The 15,254-nt window shown below is 35.8% G+C and overlaps 1 protein-coding gene across 5 annotated transcripts; it reads right to left on the bottom strand.

Annotated features, from left to right (window-relative positions):
- Positions 1 to 6,024: 6,024 nt before the first annotated feature.
- ARAD1 (Exostosin family protein) lies at positions 6,025 to 14,761 on the bottom strand. 5 transcript variants are annotated; one of them, XR_003603203.1, is made up of 5 exons: positions 13,638 to 14,761; positions 12,352 to 12,717; positions 11,020 to 11,669; positions 10,784 to 10,913; positions 6,521 to 6,706 (listed from the first exon to the last, which is right to left on the bottom strand). XR_003603203.1 is itself a non-coding variant. In XM_028063280.1 (3 exons), exons 1-3 carry the CDS (start codon positions 14,592 to 14,594, stop codon positions 6,530 to 6,532), a joined length of 1,500 nt encoding a protein of 499 aa, XP_027919081.1. In that variant the 5' UTR covers positions 14,595 to 14,761; the 3' UTR covers positions 6,025 to 6,529. The 5 variants fall into 5 exon arrangements, 2 of the variants coding, with proteins under 2 accessions (XP_027919081.1, XP_027919082.1); XR_003603202.1 differs by having other exon boundaries at positions 10,784 to 11,669; XR_014993862.1 differs by lacking the exons at positions 10,784 to 10,913; positions 11,020 to 11,669 and adding an exon at positions 8,648 to 8,760 and having other exon boundaries at positions 6,569 to 6,706.
- Positions 14,762 to 15,254: the final 493 nt, after the last annotated feature.

Below are 15,254 nucleotides of genomic sequence, written 5' to 3'. Positions count from 1 at the left end.
ATTAACCGCTATCTCCAAATACATGTGCCTGCCAATTCAAAATGTATTCATCTATTTAACTCTATTAAAACTGGACCACATGTTATTATGACAATATTATTGGTACTAACCAGATACTTCCAAAGACTTTTGATACACCTAATCATTGTTGATCTAAAAAGAATCAAGTAATCCATCTTTATACAGGATCTATACTAATTTACTGTCCAACTTTCTCTGAGAATTTCACCTTTAAAAGAAACATGGTTGGATAATAAAAATCAATTTGTACCTAAAGTAATATACCAACATTCTTACTCACTTCGCTCCCTGGAATTGCACCAATCCAACTTATATTAAAGGCTCCAAACTAAACCACGTTTCCGCTTCAACACTCTGCACCACCAATAACTAAAAGCTTGATTTTATTTCCTATTATTTCTATCTTTTCTTCTTCTTTTTTCCGCCATATACTCCTACTTAGCTCAGGGTGAATAAATCAATGCTCTACGTATTTTATCATATTCCAAGTTCATTCCTTTTCTTTCTCTATTGGTTCACTTAACCTCTTTCTAAACCAATAATATAAAGGTATCTATTTCAAAGAATATATAATATTTTATATGATTCACACCTAATGAATTTTTTCCTATAATATAATAATATAATATACTATATATAAACACTTTAAAATATACTATATAATAAAATATTCTATGGATATACATATCTATCACAAACTTGTTCACGTATAGTTTTAAAACTAATATATACTCATGGCTACACTTCATGCGAAAAACACTTAAACTTTTATTCATTTTTATTTCTTTAACGGCACATCATCTCATGCTCCTTTGCTTTTCCTTTTATTGACTTTCCAATTCATATATATCTTTCTACTACCATAAGAAAGAACTCCAAGAATCCCCATCACAAATTCTAGTTAATTACGAGAAAAATCAATCCCATTACACAAATAATACCAACACTTAACTTCCATAAGAATATATCAGAAAACAAAAAACAAATATAAATTGAATAGCTCCCCTTACCTGTAGCTGATAACACCTTTTTCTCTTGCTACTACTTTTAAAAGACGTCTCTGAATCCTGTCTTATCACCTTTCCAAAACAGTCTTCTTCAATTCCGGTTAAAATGCTTATGTTGACCAACTAGTGACAAAAAGCACTTGCTTTGTACCCTCTTACTCCTACGGACATGAAATTTTTCTCCTGCCTCACACACTCTGTATTTTCTCCATGCCCGGTAACCTAGCTTTTCTGACCTAAAAAGCTACCAGTTCAACCCTAATATTCAATTCCTCTCCTTAATTAGCTATTACTCTACCATAAAAAAAATAATTACAAATTAAAGCTGACAATGTATTCACTCTCCATAATTAGCCACTTAATATTTTTTATTTCTATTTATATCTTTGTCTTATGTCCATTTACATTAGTTCCTCAATTTTGATCGATGATCAGCCTTGGCTCACGTTAATTTGTTCATCATCATCCAAAGTTACATTTAATTGCCAAAATTATAATATTGAACTAAAAAGGATTGAATTTGACCAACTAACTCCTGCTCCTATTGATAATAACTAATATAATAATACAAATATAATTCTACACTTTCACCTTATTCTCCAAAAAAATAATAATTTTGATAAGCATACTAGTAGGGAAATCTAACTCATGATCTTCCTTGCTACAAAGTACTTACTAACTATCACATTCTCTAATAAAAAAAATAATGATAATAAAACATATTACGTCATCCCATTTAATTTTATTTAAGTAAATAAAAAAAAAACATTTTTTTCTGGGTCTTACAAGTTGTAGTAGTCTGCAACAAATTCAATCAGTTGATTTATTTTTTAATTGAATGATTTCACTTAAGTCAAGTGAAATCAACCGATTGATTTGAAAATCCACCTGTTAAATTTCATAACAGTTTAACTATAAAAGCTGTGATTTTCGAAAGAGAGTTTGGTTGATAATTTTTTAGCGCAAAATTGTTTTGGAAACTCGTGGAAACTTTATCCTTCGTGATCATAAATTTTGCAGCAGTTAAAGATTGATCTTGGATCAATTCTTAGAGCTTTTGGCTTGGTTTGAAGCTTGGAGAAAGTGGTTTGTGGTAGGCTGGGTTGTACTACCACTGAGGTTTGATCTTTCTCAAGGTTTGTGTGTGTGCTTGGTGGTTTTCCAGGTCTGCAAGAGGGTTCTTGCTGTGCTGGTGTGACTCTTGTGTGATTCAAGAGTCTTTTATGTGATTTTTGCATGTTTTGAAAGTGTAAGGGTAGATACTTTGTAAATCTTTTGAAATAGTGCAAAGTCAAACTTAAGTTGCCTTGATAAACTGGATGTAGCTCAGGTTTGAGTGAACCAGTATAAAAATCTCGTGGTCTCCTCTCTTCTCTAACCTTTCTCTCTTGCATATTCATTTTAAAGTTTCAAGAACTTGTGTTTTAATCATATTTTTCATGTTCTTGCATATTTTCATGACATCTGCAGTATTGAGCATGTTTGCATAATCATTTAGAACTTGTCTTGATTATTGTGCATTGTTCCTGGTTTAAAACTCGAATATACATTTCTTCATTTTTCCCAGTATTTCAGTCGTCTGTTTTTCTGTTTCAATCGATTAACTCTGTTTTTGACCGATTGAAAGTGTACAGTTCAATAGTGTTTGCATCCTAACTTGGTGATCTAATTGATTCAATTAAAGGTGGTTTTTAGCTTTCAAAGATAGCCTAAATTTTTAACTAGCCAATTCAACCCTTCCTTCTTAGCATTTCAACCATTTCAAAACTAACAAGGTGGACTCACCTTAACCTTCAGTCCAAGCAAAGTTAACTTCACCTTTAACCCAAATTGACTCACATTGACCTTCGATCCATGCAGAGACATCTAGATCTTCGGTCCAAGTTGACTCATTTTGGCCTTTTTCCTCTGCCAACTTGACTTGATTAGGGAAGGACATAGGTAGTAGCTTCCCGCTATCCGACCCACATTAAGAAAATCCATTCATTACCTGCTACATTACTCGTCGAATACCTGTTTAAAATAATTTACGAGTATCGTGAATAATCATAAATGAAAAATTATAGAGAATGGAAGAAACCCTAGAAAAGATAAAAGGTGTAGACTTTGAGTGGAGAAAGGAGAAAGGTGCAGACTTTGCTAGGTAAGTTTTTATTTTCCATAAAAGGGCAAAAGCGATGTCGCGGTGGTTATTAGCCTAAAGTGGGCATCCCAAACGATGGTCACTGGTGTCATTGGTGAAATTCTTGGTTGCAAGCAGTGAAAAAAGTAACGGTTTGCCAGAGGAAGAAAACCCATGGTGGTGTTCAATTCAGTAGTAGCTACAATGATTTCTGTGACATGTCTGAACGAAGAAACCTCTAATGGTCCATGATCGTTGTCACGTGTTGTGTTCGCATCTGGAGGGGAAACCCTTACATGAAAAAAGAGGATTTCAACGTTAGTAATACTGGTGAGGTCGTCGGTTCCAACGAAGTTGTGCGACTACTGGTAGGGCTTGATGAAGCATCGTGAAGCAATCACAACTGGTGTAGAATGACTCTTGCTCATAAAAAGGAGAACCAAGATCTAGAGATAAAATTGTAATGTGTGAAACACTAATTTAGTGATGGCTGAAATATAAGAAAATCTTTAGACAAAATTGTAATTTTAATTTTTACTTGGTTAATGTATTCATCTATTACTTGTAACAAATTTCACCTATAGGATATTCACAATTAAGGATATTTTTATCATATCTAATCTTAATCCTTCAAGTCCAACCAACTCAATTAAGCCTTTTGGTTCCTATTGGTCATGGTTGGGATGACTAATTTGTATCTTTTAGTTGAAAAAGAGAAGATATTAAGAATGTTTAGAATCCAAAGTCTTGACGTGATACCGTCTATGCTAAAAACAAAGGGTTAACTATGTTTTTGGTCCCTAAACTATAACACGATTTTGGTTTTAGTCCTTATTTCAAAGTTTGATCCTGTTAAGTCCTTGTCCTTATAAAACATATGAATTTGGTCCTCAATATTGGACGACATTAACGATTTTTGTGACATGGCAAACAGTGTGCATGTCCACCATTCATTTTTTCAAGCGTGTTCTCTTTAAAATTACTCGTGTAAGTTTTTTTTGTACTATTTTATTCTTTTTTTTCATTTTTTTTTCTTTTCCCTCTTCTCCAACCATGTTCTTCTCCCTTCTAACCTTCATCTTCATCTTCCTTTTTCTCTCCACCATCTCCATCCTTCACCTCTCCCACCTTCACCTAGTCAATCCTTTCTTCCCCTTCCTTTCATCAATTTCAATCCAACACATCACAAAGACACGTGCATAAATTTTCTCCTCTCCTCCAGGCACCTTTTTCTCCCTCCTCACCTTCATCTTCATCCTCTTTCCCTACTTCACCATCTCCATCATTCCTCTCCATCACCAATTTTCTCACTTTCTCCAATTCCAAAAAAATAATAACTCCTACCTTATCAATGTTTTGTTAAAATTTTGACCCGTTCACCTTAAAATAATAACTCCTACTTTTATCAGAGAGAAAATAAAATAACAGTTTTAAAAAATTTTAATTTATTAAGTACATTCTTTTGAAGAGCTTAAACTAAATACTCATGCTATGAATTATTCTAAAAAAATAAATTCTTAATTATTAAAAATTGAAAATGAATAAGTGTTTTTAAATTTTTTTCTTTTAATATTTTCGTGCTCTTTTTTCATTGTTTTTTTGAATAAGCTTGTTAGAGTAATTTTTTGGACAAATAGTAGGTTCATTATTTATATATATTAAAAAAATATATATTTTCAATACAAAATTTTAGTTTGATTAATTTTGAAGAATTGAATGTGTTTGATATTTAGTAATTGTTGTCATATTTATTTGTTAAAAAAATTAGTTAATATATAATCAATTTAGAAAAAAATAACCATTTACCTTTTATTTATAAATTTAAAATTCTATATAACTCTTTAAAAATTAATTATATATTAATATTATTTTTTTATTAAACACCCAAATATTAAGTTCTTTTATTGTATTAAAAATAAAACATAATTAATATCAATACTACATTAGTTGTTTATCTATTTTATATATTTCTTTTGTACATCCCGTAGAAACATCATCGTTTTTCCAAAAAATAAAAATGTAAGCTTAAAAACTTTATTATGTATTTTGAAGGATTTGAATTTGATAGAGAGAGTTGAAATAATTATTGGAAGAAAAATTGGATGAGTCCGAAGATGAGTATAATAAAAGGAGAGAATTGATGGAGAAGATGAAAATAGAAGAAATGAATTATCGATTAACTCTATAATGGAAAATAAAGGAAGGAAGATGATGCTGGATGGAGATGGTGGAGGGAGAAAGGAAGATGAAGATGTAGGTTAGAAAGGAAACGAAGATGGTTGGAGAAGGGGGAGAACAAAAAGAAAACAAAATAAAATAAAATGATAAAGAAGATAAACTTACATGTATAATTTTAAAGAAAACATGTGTCAAAAAATAAATGGTAGACGTATACATCATTTGCAATATCACAAAAATTGTTAACTTCATCCAATATTAAAAACTAAATTCATGTGTTTTATAAGGATAAAAACTTAAAAGACTCAAACTTTAAAATAAAGACTAAAACCAAAATATGTTATAGTTTAGGAATCAAAACCATAATTAACACAAAAACAAATTCTACTACACATTAAAAACAGAAAAGTGAGATCCAGAATCGAGCATTGAAACACAAATTCTTCAATTTGAAGTGTTTGTCAAAACCAAAATTCAAAATCTTAGATTGAAGTACGATGTTATTTTTTCAAACATTTTTTCAAACAAGACTTCCATTATATAAATATTTCGTTTAAATTTTATCCATTTCGGTAAAAGTCCATGTAAAATTGCAGCAGTCATAAATTTCCCCAAATTGCATAATGTACATCTAACGAGTCCCATATCATGCCCCACGTCAATAAACGATGCAACAATACTAGTGCTATTGGTACATAGTCAAACCAAGAAAGAGCCTATATTATGATGCAAAAGAATAATAATGCCTTTATTCTCATCCTGTACAATTCAATGCGCTATAATGTTAATTTTCCTTCCTACTCTAGATCTGAACGCTTAAACTTAAAAGGGGCATACTGGAATCTACAACAGAACTTGTTGGGTATACTCGCAGTACATATCAGGTGACAAGCTATGCACAGAAGACTCGACATATCGTACTTGAGTCAAACCCCACAGTACATGGAAGGATTTTAATGTAATGGATAATGATAATTGTGCATGACTTTCTGTTGCATATCTCATACGCATTCCCTGGTGGACAAGTTGTTGAGTAGACTGAGATTATCAAGTTTCGTCAAGTCACCCATATGCGAAATGAGAGAAACCATATTTACAACTATCATTATCGCTCATACAAATGTCTCCTCATCACCTCGGAACGTCCTGACAAAACTGACCCTGATTTCACGGAATGCCAAACCTGATAGAAGGACAAGTGCTATAGGTTAATAACCGTAGTCTGGTTTGTGCATACGCAAGAGCACACCGATTCCCTTCCAAAAAGCCTTTTCTCACGGTTAATCATCAATTTAATCAAGGGAAGTTTTTTCGAAACTTGGCGCCAGATCTCATTAACTGTCCCGTTGGGTTCTTCATATTCGAAGTATCGCTTAACCTGAAACAAGTTTAAACTAAATTAAAGCTCCTGTAACCAGGGGAAATTTTCAAAATATAATCAATCAATCTAGAATTAATGCTCTTAATCAAACTTCGCACACCAAAGGTATAAGTACCATAACAGGAATACAATGAGAAATTAGCACCCTATTACTGATGAATAATTAATAATTAATTAACTCCCGAGTTACATAACCATAATGAGGGATCTTGTCTTCCGATCAATAAAACATCACTGTATATGAATACACAAAAAATAATAAAGGAGAGAGAATCAGGATAAGATAAGGTGTTAGAAAACCTACTCTACTACTTAGAGAAACAAAGGTGACTGAAAAATGAAAAATATTATTCACCTTAACCTTGTAACCCTGAATACATGGTCTTATAAAACAGAATTTGTAAATACTAAAAACCAAAAGTGAAAAGATAATACTACTAACAAACTAACAGAATGTCAAAACAAAAAATAAAGCAGACAAACAAAAACATCAGATTCTAACAGAATTCTGTGTATCCTAACAGTCCCCCTCAAACCCAAAGTCATTGAAAATAATCAATAACTGAGTTTGGAACGCAGAAGAGAGAAACGAGCTTGAGAGAGGGATTTTGTCAATATATCAGCAAGTTGATCCTAAGCAGGAATGAGTATTAACTAAGGAGGAAATCCAGCACTTTTTCATGAACAAAGAAGATATGCAATTCCATGTGCTTCATTCTAGTGTGTAACACAGGGTTATGACTGAGGGCAACAGTGCTTTGGTTGTCACAGTAGGTGATAGGTGTAGGTAGAACTGTCAAAATGGGTTGGAACCCGCGAGCCAACCCGGGTCATCACAGGTTTGGGTTGAAAAACTTTTACAAACTTTACTACAAGTTGATTTTTTACCCGGCTCATCTAGAACCCGACTCACCAACCCGAGTGAACCGGGTTGGTGAGCCAACCCGTAGATAAAAGGGTCACACAAGTGTTTTTATTTTATTATTAAGTTGGCTTTACATTTGGGTCATGTTAGGTTGTTTTTTTATCCAATACATAAATAATTTGTATTTTTTTTTATTTTGGTTTATATTTAGATTGTCTTAAAGTTTATTTAGATTTTAATTAGAATTACAATTTAGTTTTGATTGAAAAAAAATAAAAAAAAAATTGTATTTTTTTAAATTAAGTGAACCCGTAAGCCAACCCGTTTAACCCGCCAACCTGTGGTGGGCCGGGCTGGGTTCGAATTTTTTTGACTCGCTAAAAAGTGAGCCAGGTTGGGTTGGCTCACTAAATCATCAACCCATGGTGAGTCGAGCCGGGTCGGACCGGGTTACCCGTTTTGACAGCTCTAGATGTAGCACAGGGAATATTTAACTCCTTTAGAAGAGACTGCTGGCACAAAATTTCAGAACCAGTGTTTGTTTCTATAGAAATAATGACTGTACCTAGGCAATCATTATGTGTTAGTTAGGGGGTTGAGTGTTGGTTAACCCCTGCACCTAGTTATAGCTAAGATGATTAATCAATCTCCAATATTTGCTTTTCATATCTATAAATATGAGGAACATGAGAAGGGTCTCATAAGGCCTCAAAATATATTTTCACTGTTTAATCTTAAGTGTTTCTTAGACCACTAGGAGACCAAATTATTTCCAAAGAATATACACGCACCAGAGGTTGACCTTCATCAACATCTGGTGCATCACAGTATGCAGCGAGGGTGTACTGGGCAGAATTAGAAGCAGGGTGAAGATTCAGACCATAAGAAATGTGACCTTGAGATAGCGCAATGTACGTTTTACTGCCTTCCTGCATTCTATCAATGGTTGAGACATGAATTGGCAGACTTTATTGACCCTGTAGCAAATCTCAGGTCTGGTGATAGTAATATACTGCAATACACCAACAATAGACCTATAGAGTATCGGATCATCAAAATAATGTAAGCCGAACCTGCTGAGTTTTAAGCCACCTTGAAGAGGAGTAGAAATACCCCCTTAGCATCAGCCATGCCAGCATTTCGAAGCAAATCACGAATGTATTTAATTTGGGAGAGCAGCAGAGAACTGTTAAGGAAATGTTTTACCTCAATACCCAAAAGTAGTCAAGCTCAAGCTTGGGGGGGGGGGGGGGGGGGTGGGGGGGGGGGGGGGTTGAGACCATGTATAGAATGTTGAAGCTTGCAAACAAGAGAGGAATCAATGGACTCGAAACCAGGAGGTTGAGTTATGTAAACCTTTTCATGAAGAATGCCATTGAAGAAGGCATTATTTATATGAATATACTGAATAGACCAATAATTGGTAAGAGCCAATGTAAGAATGATGCAGAATGTAACAGACTTTATAACATGCGTAAAATTTTCTGAATAGTCACACCCAAATTTCTGATGACCTTTGGCCACTAAACAGGCTATCTACTTATTTACAGTACCATGCAGATTCTCTTTAATACGAAATACTCATTTGCAGTCAATAGTAGACCAACTAGGAGGAAGAGAAGTGAGATGCTACGTATCATTAGCTATTAAGGCAAAGGCATCCTATTCAGATTGCATTGTTTGTCTCCAAAGACGAGAGGAGAAAGCTTGCTTGACTGCAACACTAAAAAGTAAGGTAGGAAAATGACGAGACTTGACAATACCAGATTTGGAATGGGACTTGACAATACCAGATTTGGAATGGGTTCGCACGGGATGGGTGGGTCTAATAGAGGAAGATGTTGGCTGAACAGAGGCAATAAAGGAAGGTGTTGGCTGTAAAGAATGTGAGACAAAGGATGACTCAACAACGTGAGAATCTTGAGTAGCATGCTGAGTGGGACAGTCAACAACAGTAGGAATGATCCCATGAGATAAAATGTGGGAAGATGAAGAGGACAATAAAGGAGTTTAAGTTTGAGTGTGAAGGGAAAAGTGTGTTCATCAAAGATAACATCCTTAGAACTAAAGATTTTACCATTGGAACCAAGACACTTGTACCCTTTGTGACACGACGAATACCCCAAAAAAGTGCAGAAAATGGACCTAAACTGCAATTTATTGGTTGCATAAGGGAGAGTGTGAGTATAACAAGCACAACCAAAAACTATGAAAAAATGGTAATTGATTTCTTTATTAAAGAGTACAACAAGGAATGGGATGAGGAATAACGGATGCAGGAAGCCTATTAATGTTATAAACTGCAGTGTGAAAGGCATGGTCCCAGAAAGTCATAGGCAGAGATGCTTGAGAAAGAAGAGTAAGACCCATTTCAACAATATGTGCGTATGTTTCCGTACAATAACACAATTTTGATGACGAGTATGAGGACAAATTAAACAGTGATGAAGTGACAGGTCTAAATTCACCACCCCAATCAGTTTTGAATTTCCTTAATTTTATGATTGAGTTGAAGTTCAGCAAAGGATTTAAATTGTTTAAAAGCATTTAAGGTGTTAGATTTTTGTTTCAAAAAATAAATCCAAGTATATCTACTATGGGGATCAATGAATGAAACATAATAATGATAACCCATAGAAGATTTTCCATGGGAAGGACCCCAAAGAACACAAAAGACAAGCTGTAAAGGTTCAGTATAAGAGCTTAAGGAAGTGTTAGAAGGTAATTGACGAGACTTTCTCATACTACATGCTACATAGAAATCTATCATAGTTTTATTTGGTGGAGATATATTACAGCGTTTGAGAACATTATGGAAAACAACAACGGAAGGATGACCTAGTCTATTATGCCAAAGGGAAAACATAGTGAATTGCGTGTGGGTATTGAGGAAAGAGCAGAGATTTGGGAACAAAGGAAACGGTGGAAACTGGTGGAGACACGATCTGGGCATGCAACAGAAGAAAAGGAAAGTAGTAGAGACCATCTAGACAAAGATAGGCACATAGCAGGACAACGTTATCAACCTGGGACTTAACAAAAACAGTGGAATGAGATTTAAAATATCCATTATTATCTCTAGCAAACCGACTGACACTAACAAGATTTTTTAGTTACAAAGGGAACATGCAAGAGATTGGTAAGGTGCAAAGGAACAACAGGATTATGAGAAGAAAGAATTGCAAAACCAGAATACTTAATATGCAAACCTTGTCCATTCCCAAGGAAGACACAAGCATCTCCTGAATTCTGAGATTGTTGAACAGGTTGATAGACCAGTGTGCACTAAGAAACATAAGCATGGGGTTGTGAAGCCGATACAGTGGTATTGTAATGGGCCTAAGAGGAAGGCAAAAACAAGTGGTGAAGTGAAGGCAATACGTAGTGGATGGCCCTGGAAGTTGATAGCCTAGAAAATGAGCAAATGCACTTGGAGGTGGTATACCTGGAAATGATGGCTGATATGAAGGATATACGGTGCCAGATTTTGAGGAAAAGGAATATTGTAGGGTTGAAGAACATAGTTGGGGTTAAAGCGATGATAGCAAAGGGTTGCTGTGTGACCATATTTGTTGCAAACTTGACATTGAATACTTCCATGACCAACATGTCCACTTCGACGTCCACGACTCGGCCACATTGAAAACAACCACCATGACAGGAAGGAGGATGAAAAGTCAAAGAAGAATAAGAAGCCATCTGAGCAAGGTGGACATGAGAGTAGAAGCTGTTTGAGAATTTGCTTGAGGGGGATCCAAAGAAATATTGTTAGTATTATGCCAAAACTTTGCAATATGTGCTTCTTGAGTAACGAGGAGAGATTCAACTTCGTCTAACAAGAACAAGTCTGGGTTACTATTGATGAAAGAGAGGAAGGACTCATTCAACCAAAAGTCCTTCAAGGATAATATTGAGTTGTCCGCATTCAAATACAGGATCGCCAATTGAATAAAGAGAATGAACCAATGCTTTGATGCACAAAAGGAACTAATTGATTGGTAGTTCACATTTCTTCATGGTATGAAGCTCGATGCATAGCTAACGAGCCCGAGCTTTGGTTTGAGAAGTGAAATGAGCATGTATCTTCTCCCAAACCTGAAATGAGTGTTGACAACCAATGATTCAAGCTAAGAAGGAAGCCAATAAGAAGGATTGAAGCCACAAAAGGAGAAGCTGATCCTAGGTGCCTAAGGTGGTATATTCAAGATTTTCAACCCCTAAATCACAAGCTCCACTTGTTGTCGGAGGAAGATATTAGTATCAATGAGCTTTTCTGAAATGGAATAGGAAAAGAGAACATGAGGTCGCCGTGGAAGTAGGACCAGTATCCATAAAAGAGACAACTCACACTCTTGGTACCATGTTAGGAAACCTACTCTACTACTAAGAGAAACAGAGGTGACTGAAGAATGAAAAATATTATTCACCTTAGCCTTGTAACCCTGAATACATGGTCTTATATAACAAAATATTTATAAATACTAAAAACCAGAAATAAAAAGATAATAATGCTAACACACTAAGCGAGTGTCAAAACAGAAAATAAACTAGCTAGACAAATAAAAACATTAGATTCTAACAGAATTCCATGCATCCTAACATAAGGAAAAAGCTATAATTTGCAATATCAATCAAAGTCCACCAAATATCCTTCTATGTACTGATTCCGTCAAACTTTACAATGGATTAAAAAATGCAACAGGTGGAGTTAAAGAAAAAAAGTAGTAATGGCACCAAAAAATACCGTGGCAAAAATAAATTATGCTGCACTACTAACCTCCTTTAGTTCCTTTTGGTATTGTAAGATTCTTTGTTTGGACAGAGCTCTCAATTTTGACACCAAATATCCTGGCTTTATAGCAGAAGTAGTTTCCACAAACACAGCAAATTTTCTATAGTCTAAAGTATCTTCAAAAGGCAACTCAATACTATCACTGACAATGACTGGAATGCACAAGCTAACTATAGCATCAAACAGTCGGCAGGCTGATGGAGTATCTCCTGCAGGATGTAAACAGAACTTGGATGTATGCATTCCTTGTGAAGCTGCCCGTCGACTCTCTCTGGATTGTGCTCCATGCTTTATTATGACATCCTCCTCATTTTCTAGAATTTGAAAGAGTATATCACGGATTTTCCCTCCCTGTGAAACGGATTTGAGCAACAAGGAATCAATACAAGATAAACCATCCAAATCAGCGGTGATGTTTCAGGTATTTAAGCACATAGAAGGAAAACAGTGTTACTGTTACAGCATCATGCTGGAATATTTAATGAAAACAAAATGGGGAAACCTAATGAAGATACTTAGTGCTATAGATACTACACAGAATAAAATACCACCATAAAGTACAACATTACCCCAAGCAAGGAATACATACAATTTAAAGATGGTATTTTTTTATTTTTGTTTTGGTACCCCTATGGTGCTGTCTTTCTTCGAAGACAATCCTATTTGAGGCATTGATTAAGACACTAAATAACAAATAACGAAAGGGAGTCTGGTTCTGCAAACAGTCAGAATAGAGGAAATTTCATGCCTATGAACCTAAAAGGGCCCGAGACAAAGACAAATGTAAATCGAAGATCGCCTGAGAAGAGGCTCTCCGATAATACATCAATAAAATATTAAAATCGAATTGCATCCGTCATCCTTCAATTTGCTGTTTAAAACTACATTCATAACTAAAAGACGTTTTCAAAAGTTCATAGCTCGAACTCTCCCAACTAGATCAAATTCATTTGCCCTCCATCACCACGTTCATCCCACCATCGATTCTAAATGTACAAGCTAAATTAATTTTTCCCGTTCCAGGTAGAACCAATGTTTTACAAAATGGTCCACGGCCATGAATTAGGCTACGATGTCAAGATTTTTGGGTTCAATACAACCCCAACCCCAATTGCAGCCACATCAATGGCACTTCTTGACAATTTCCCCCAATGTCATCGACAAAAGCGAATTCAAAACTTGGGTAGAGCTATAGAATATAAAATTACACATAAACAATTCAATATCTTAAAATTGAAATCCAAAGTCCCAATCACAACAGAAGACAATACCTCTTTGCGATACCGATTGCCCATGAAAAATAACAAGGTCTTGCGATCGGCGACACCGACATCACCAGGGTACGTTCTGATGCGGTGCGAGTAGGGTACAACAACATCCTTCACCAGCGATCCCTGGTCGGGTCGCAACCGCCCGAAATCTGAGACAAGCAGCACACAATTTTTTATCCGGTCGATAACCCGGTACATCGCATTCGGATCCGAAGCCACGATCACGTGGTCCCTCCCGTTGCTCCTCTTCCAATACTCCTGCTCCTCAAGCCACTCCACCAGCGCCTCCTGATTCTCCTCGTCGCTGTAGATCGGTTTCTCCAAACTGGCAGCCGAGCCGGGAGGTCGAGGCGGGTTCACGATGAGACTCAGCGACGAGAAGAACGGCACGAAGAAGAAATCGGCCTCCTCGGGATCCATGACGCGAACCACGGGCGAGCCTGATCGTCCGGAATCGTTTCGGGAGAGATCCGCAAAGAGGTACCACTCGGCCATGTGCTGGTGGCCGGGGTACTTGAGCAAGGAGACGTCATCGTGTTGTTCGGAGAAGTGTGCACCACGCGCGAGGGCGTGGTGGCGGATGACGCCGTGGGTGAACCTGCTGGGGAGATCGTAAAGGAAGACTTTTACGGTGGGGAATTTGGCGCCGGTGCCAGCGAGGAGAACGGAGGAGGCGGAGTTGAAGGAGAAGGTGGAGTCGAAGGCGGAGGAATCGGTTGGGTAGAAGAAGGCGTTGAAGATTGCATAGAGGACGAAGAGGAGAAAGAGCGTAGCTAGGGTTTGCTTGAGAAGAGGTTTTCGCGCCATGGCGAAGAGTGTCTGGGAAGTGGTGGTGATAGAAGAAACGAAACTGGGTTTGGGTTTTCTGGTTTTGGCTTTGGCTTCCTCGTTCATGTTTTTCGTGTACGGCATCCTCATCAGTTTTTTCAACCTGCTATATGTACGCCTAATTTCCATTTATACGCCCACCTTCATTGGAACCAATTCTACCATTCATTCATTACACAGCCTCTAGTGCTCACCCATACCACTGCATTCACACAACACAACTCAATAACCCTACATTCAGATTCCTCCTTCTTTATATTTTATTTATATATATTTATTTATTTATCAAATATGGAAAGTGAGGAATCGAGGGTGCCATCAATTATAGGGCTTGGATTTTTAAATCATTGGGTTGGGGAAGGAGAGTTGTTATCATGAGTATATAAATATTAATTAAATCACACCTGCCTTAATTCCAAAGTCCTGTACTATAAGTCATTTTTTTTTTTCATTTTTAATTACTATAATTCTTGGAAGAATTTATTTTTAGCCTATTCGGTTCTGTTTTTATGATGTTTTATTTTATACATCTTTATTTCTATTGTATAAGGAACGAAATTATGAAAATAGTTTATAAATTATTTCTAGCTTATTTTGGTAGTATTTCTATTCTACCCGCCAACTTTCAAGAAATTTGGAGAAATTATTATATTTGAGTATAGTTCACAATATCTGGTATAAAAAATAAGTTTGATATATCTCACACACAACTAATAATTGTATATATAATTATAACAAGATGAGTATAAAATAAGAGATAGCAATGATATTTAAATACTTAACAATCAA

This window comes from Vigna unguiculata, chromosome 3, assembly GCF_037176805.1.
Source record: "Vigna unguiculata cultivar grain cowpea cultivar isolate G323 ecotype 2 chromosome 3, ASM3717680v1, whole genome shotgun sequence".
Classification (NCBI taxonomy): domain Eukaryota; kingdom Viridiplantae; phylum Streptophyta; class Magnoliopsida; order Fabales; family Fabaceae; genus Vigna; species Vigna unguiculata.
This window is presented reverse-complemented; position numbering and strand designations above follow the sequence as displayed.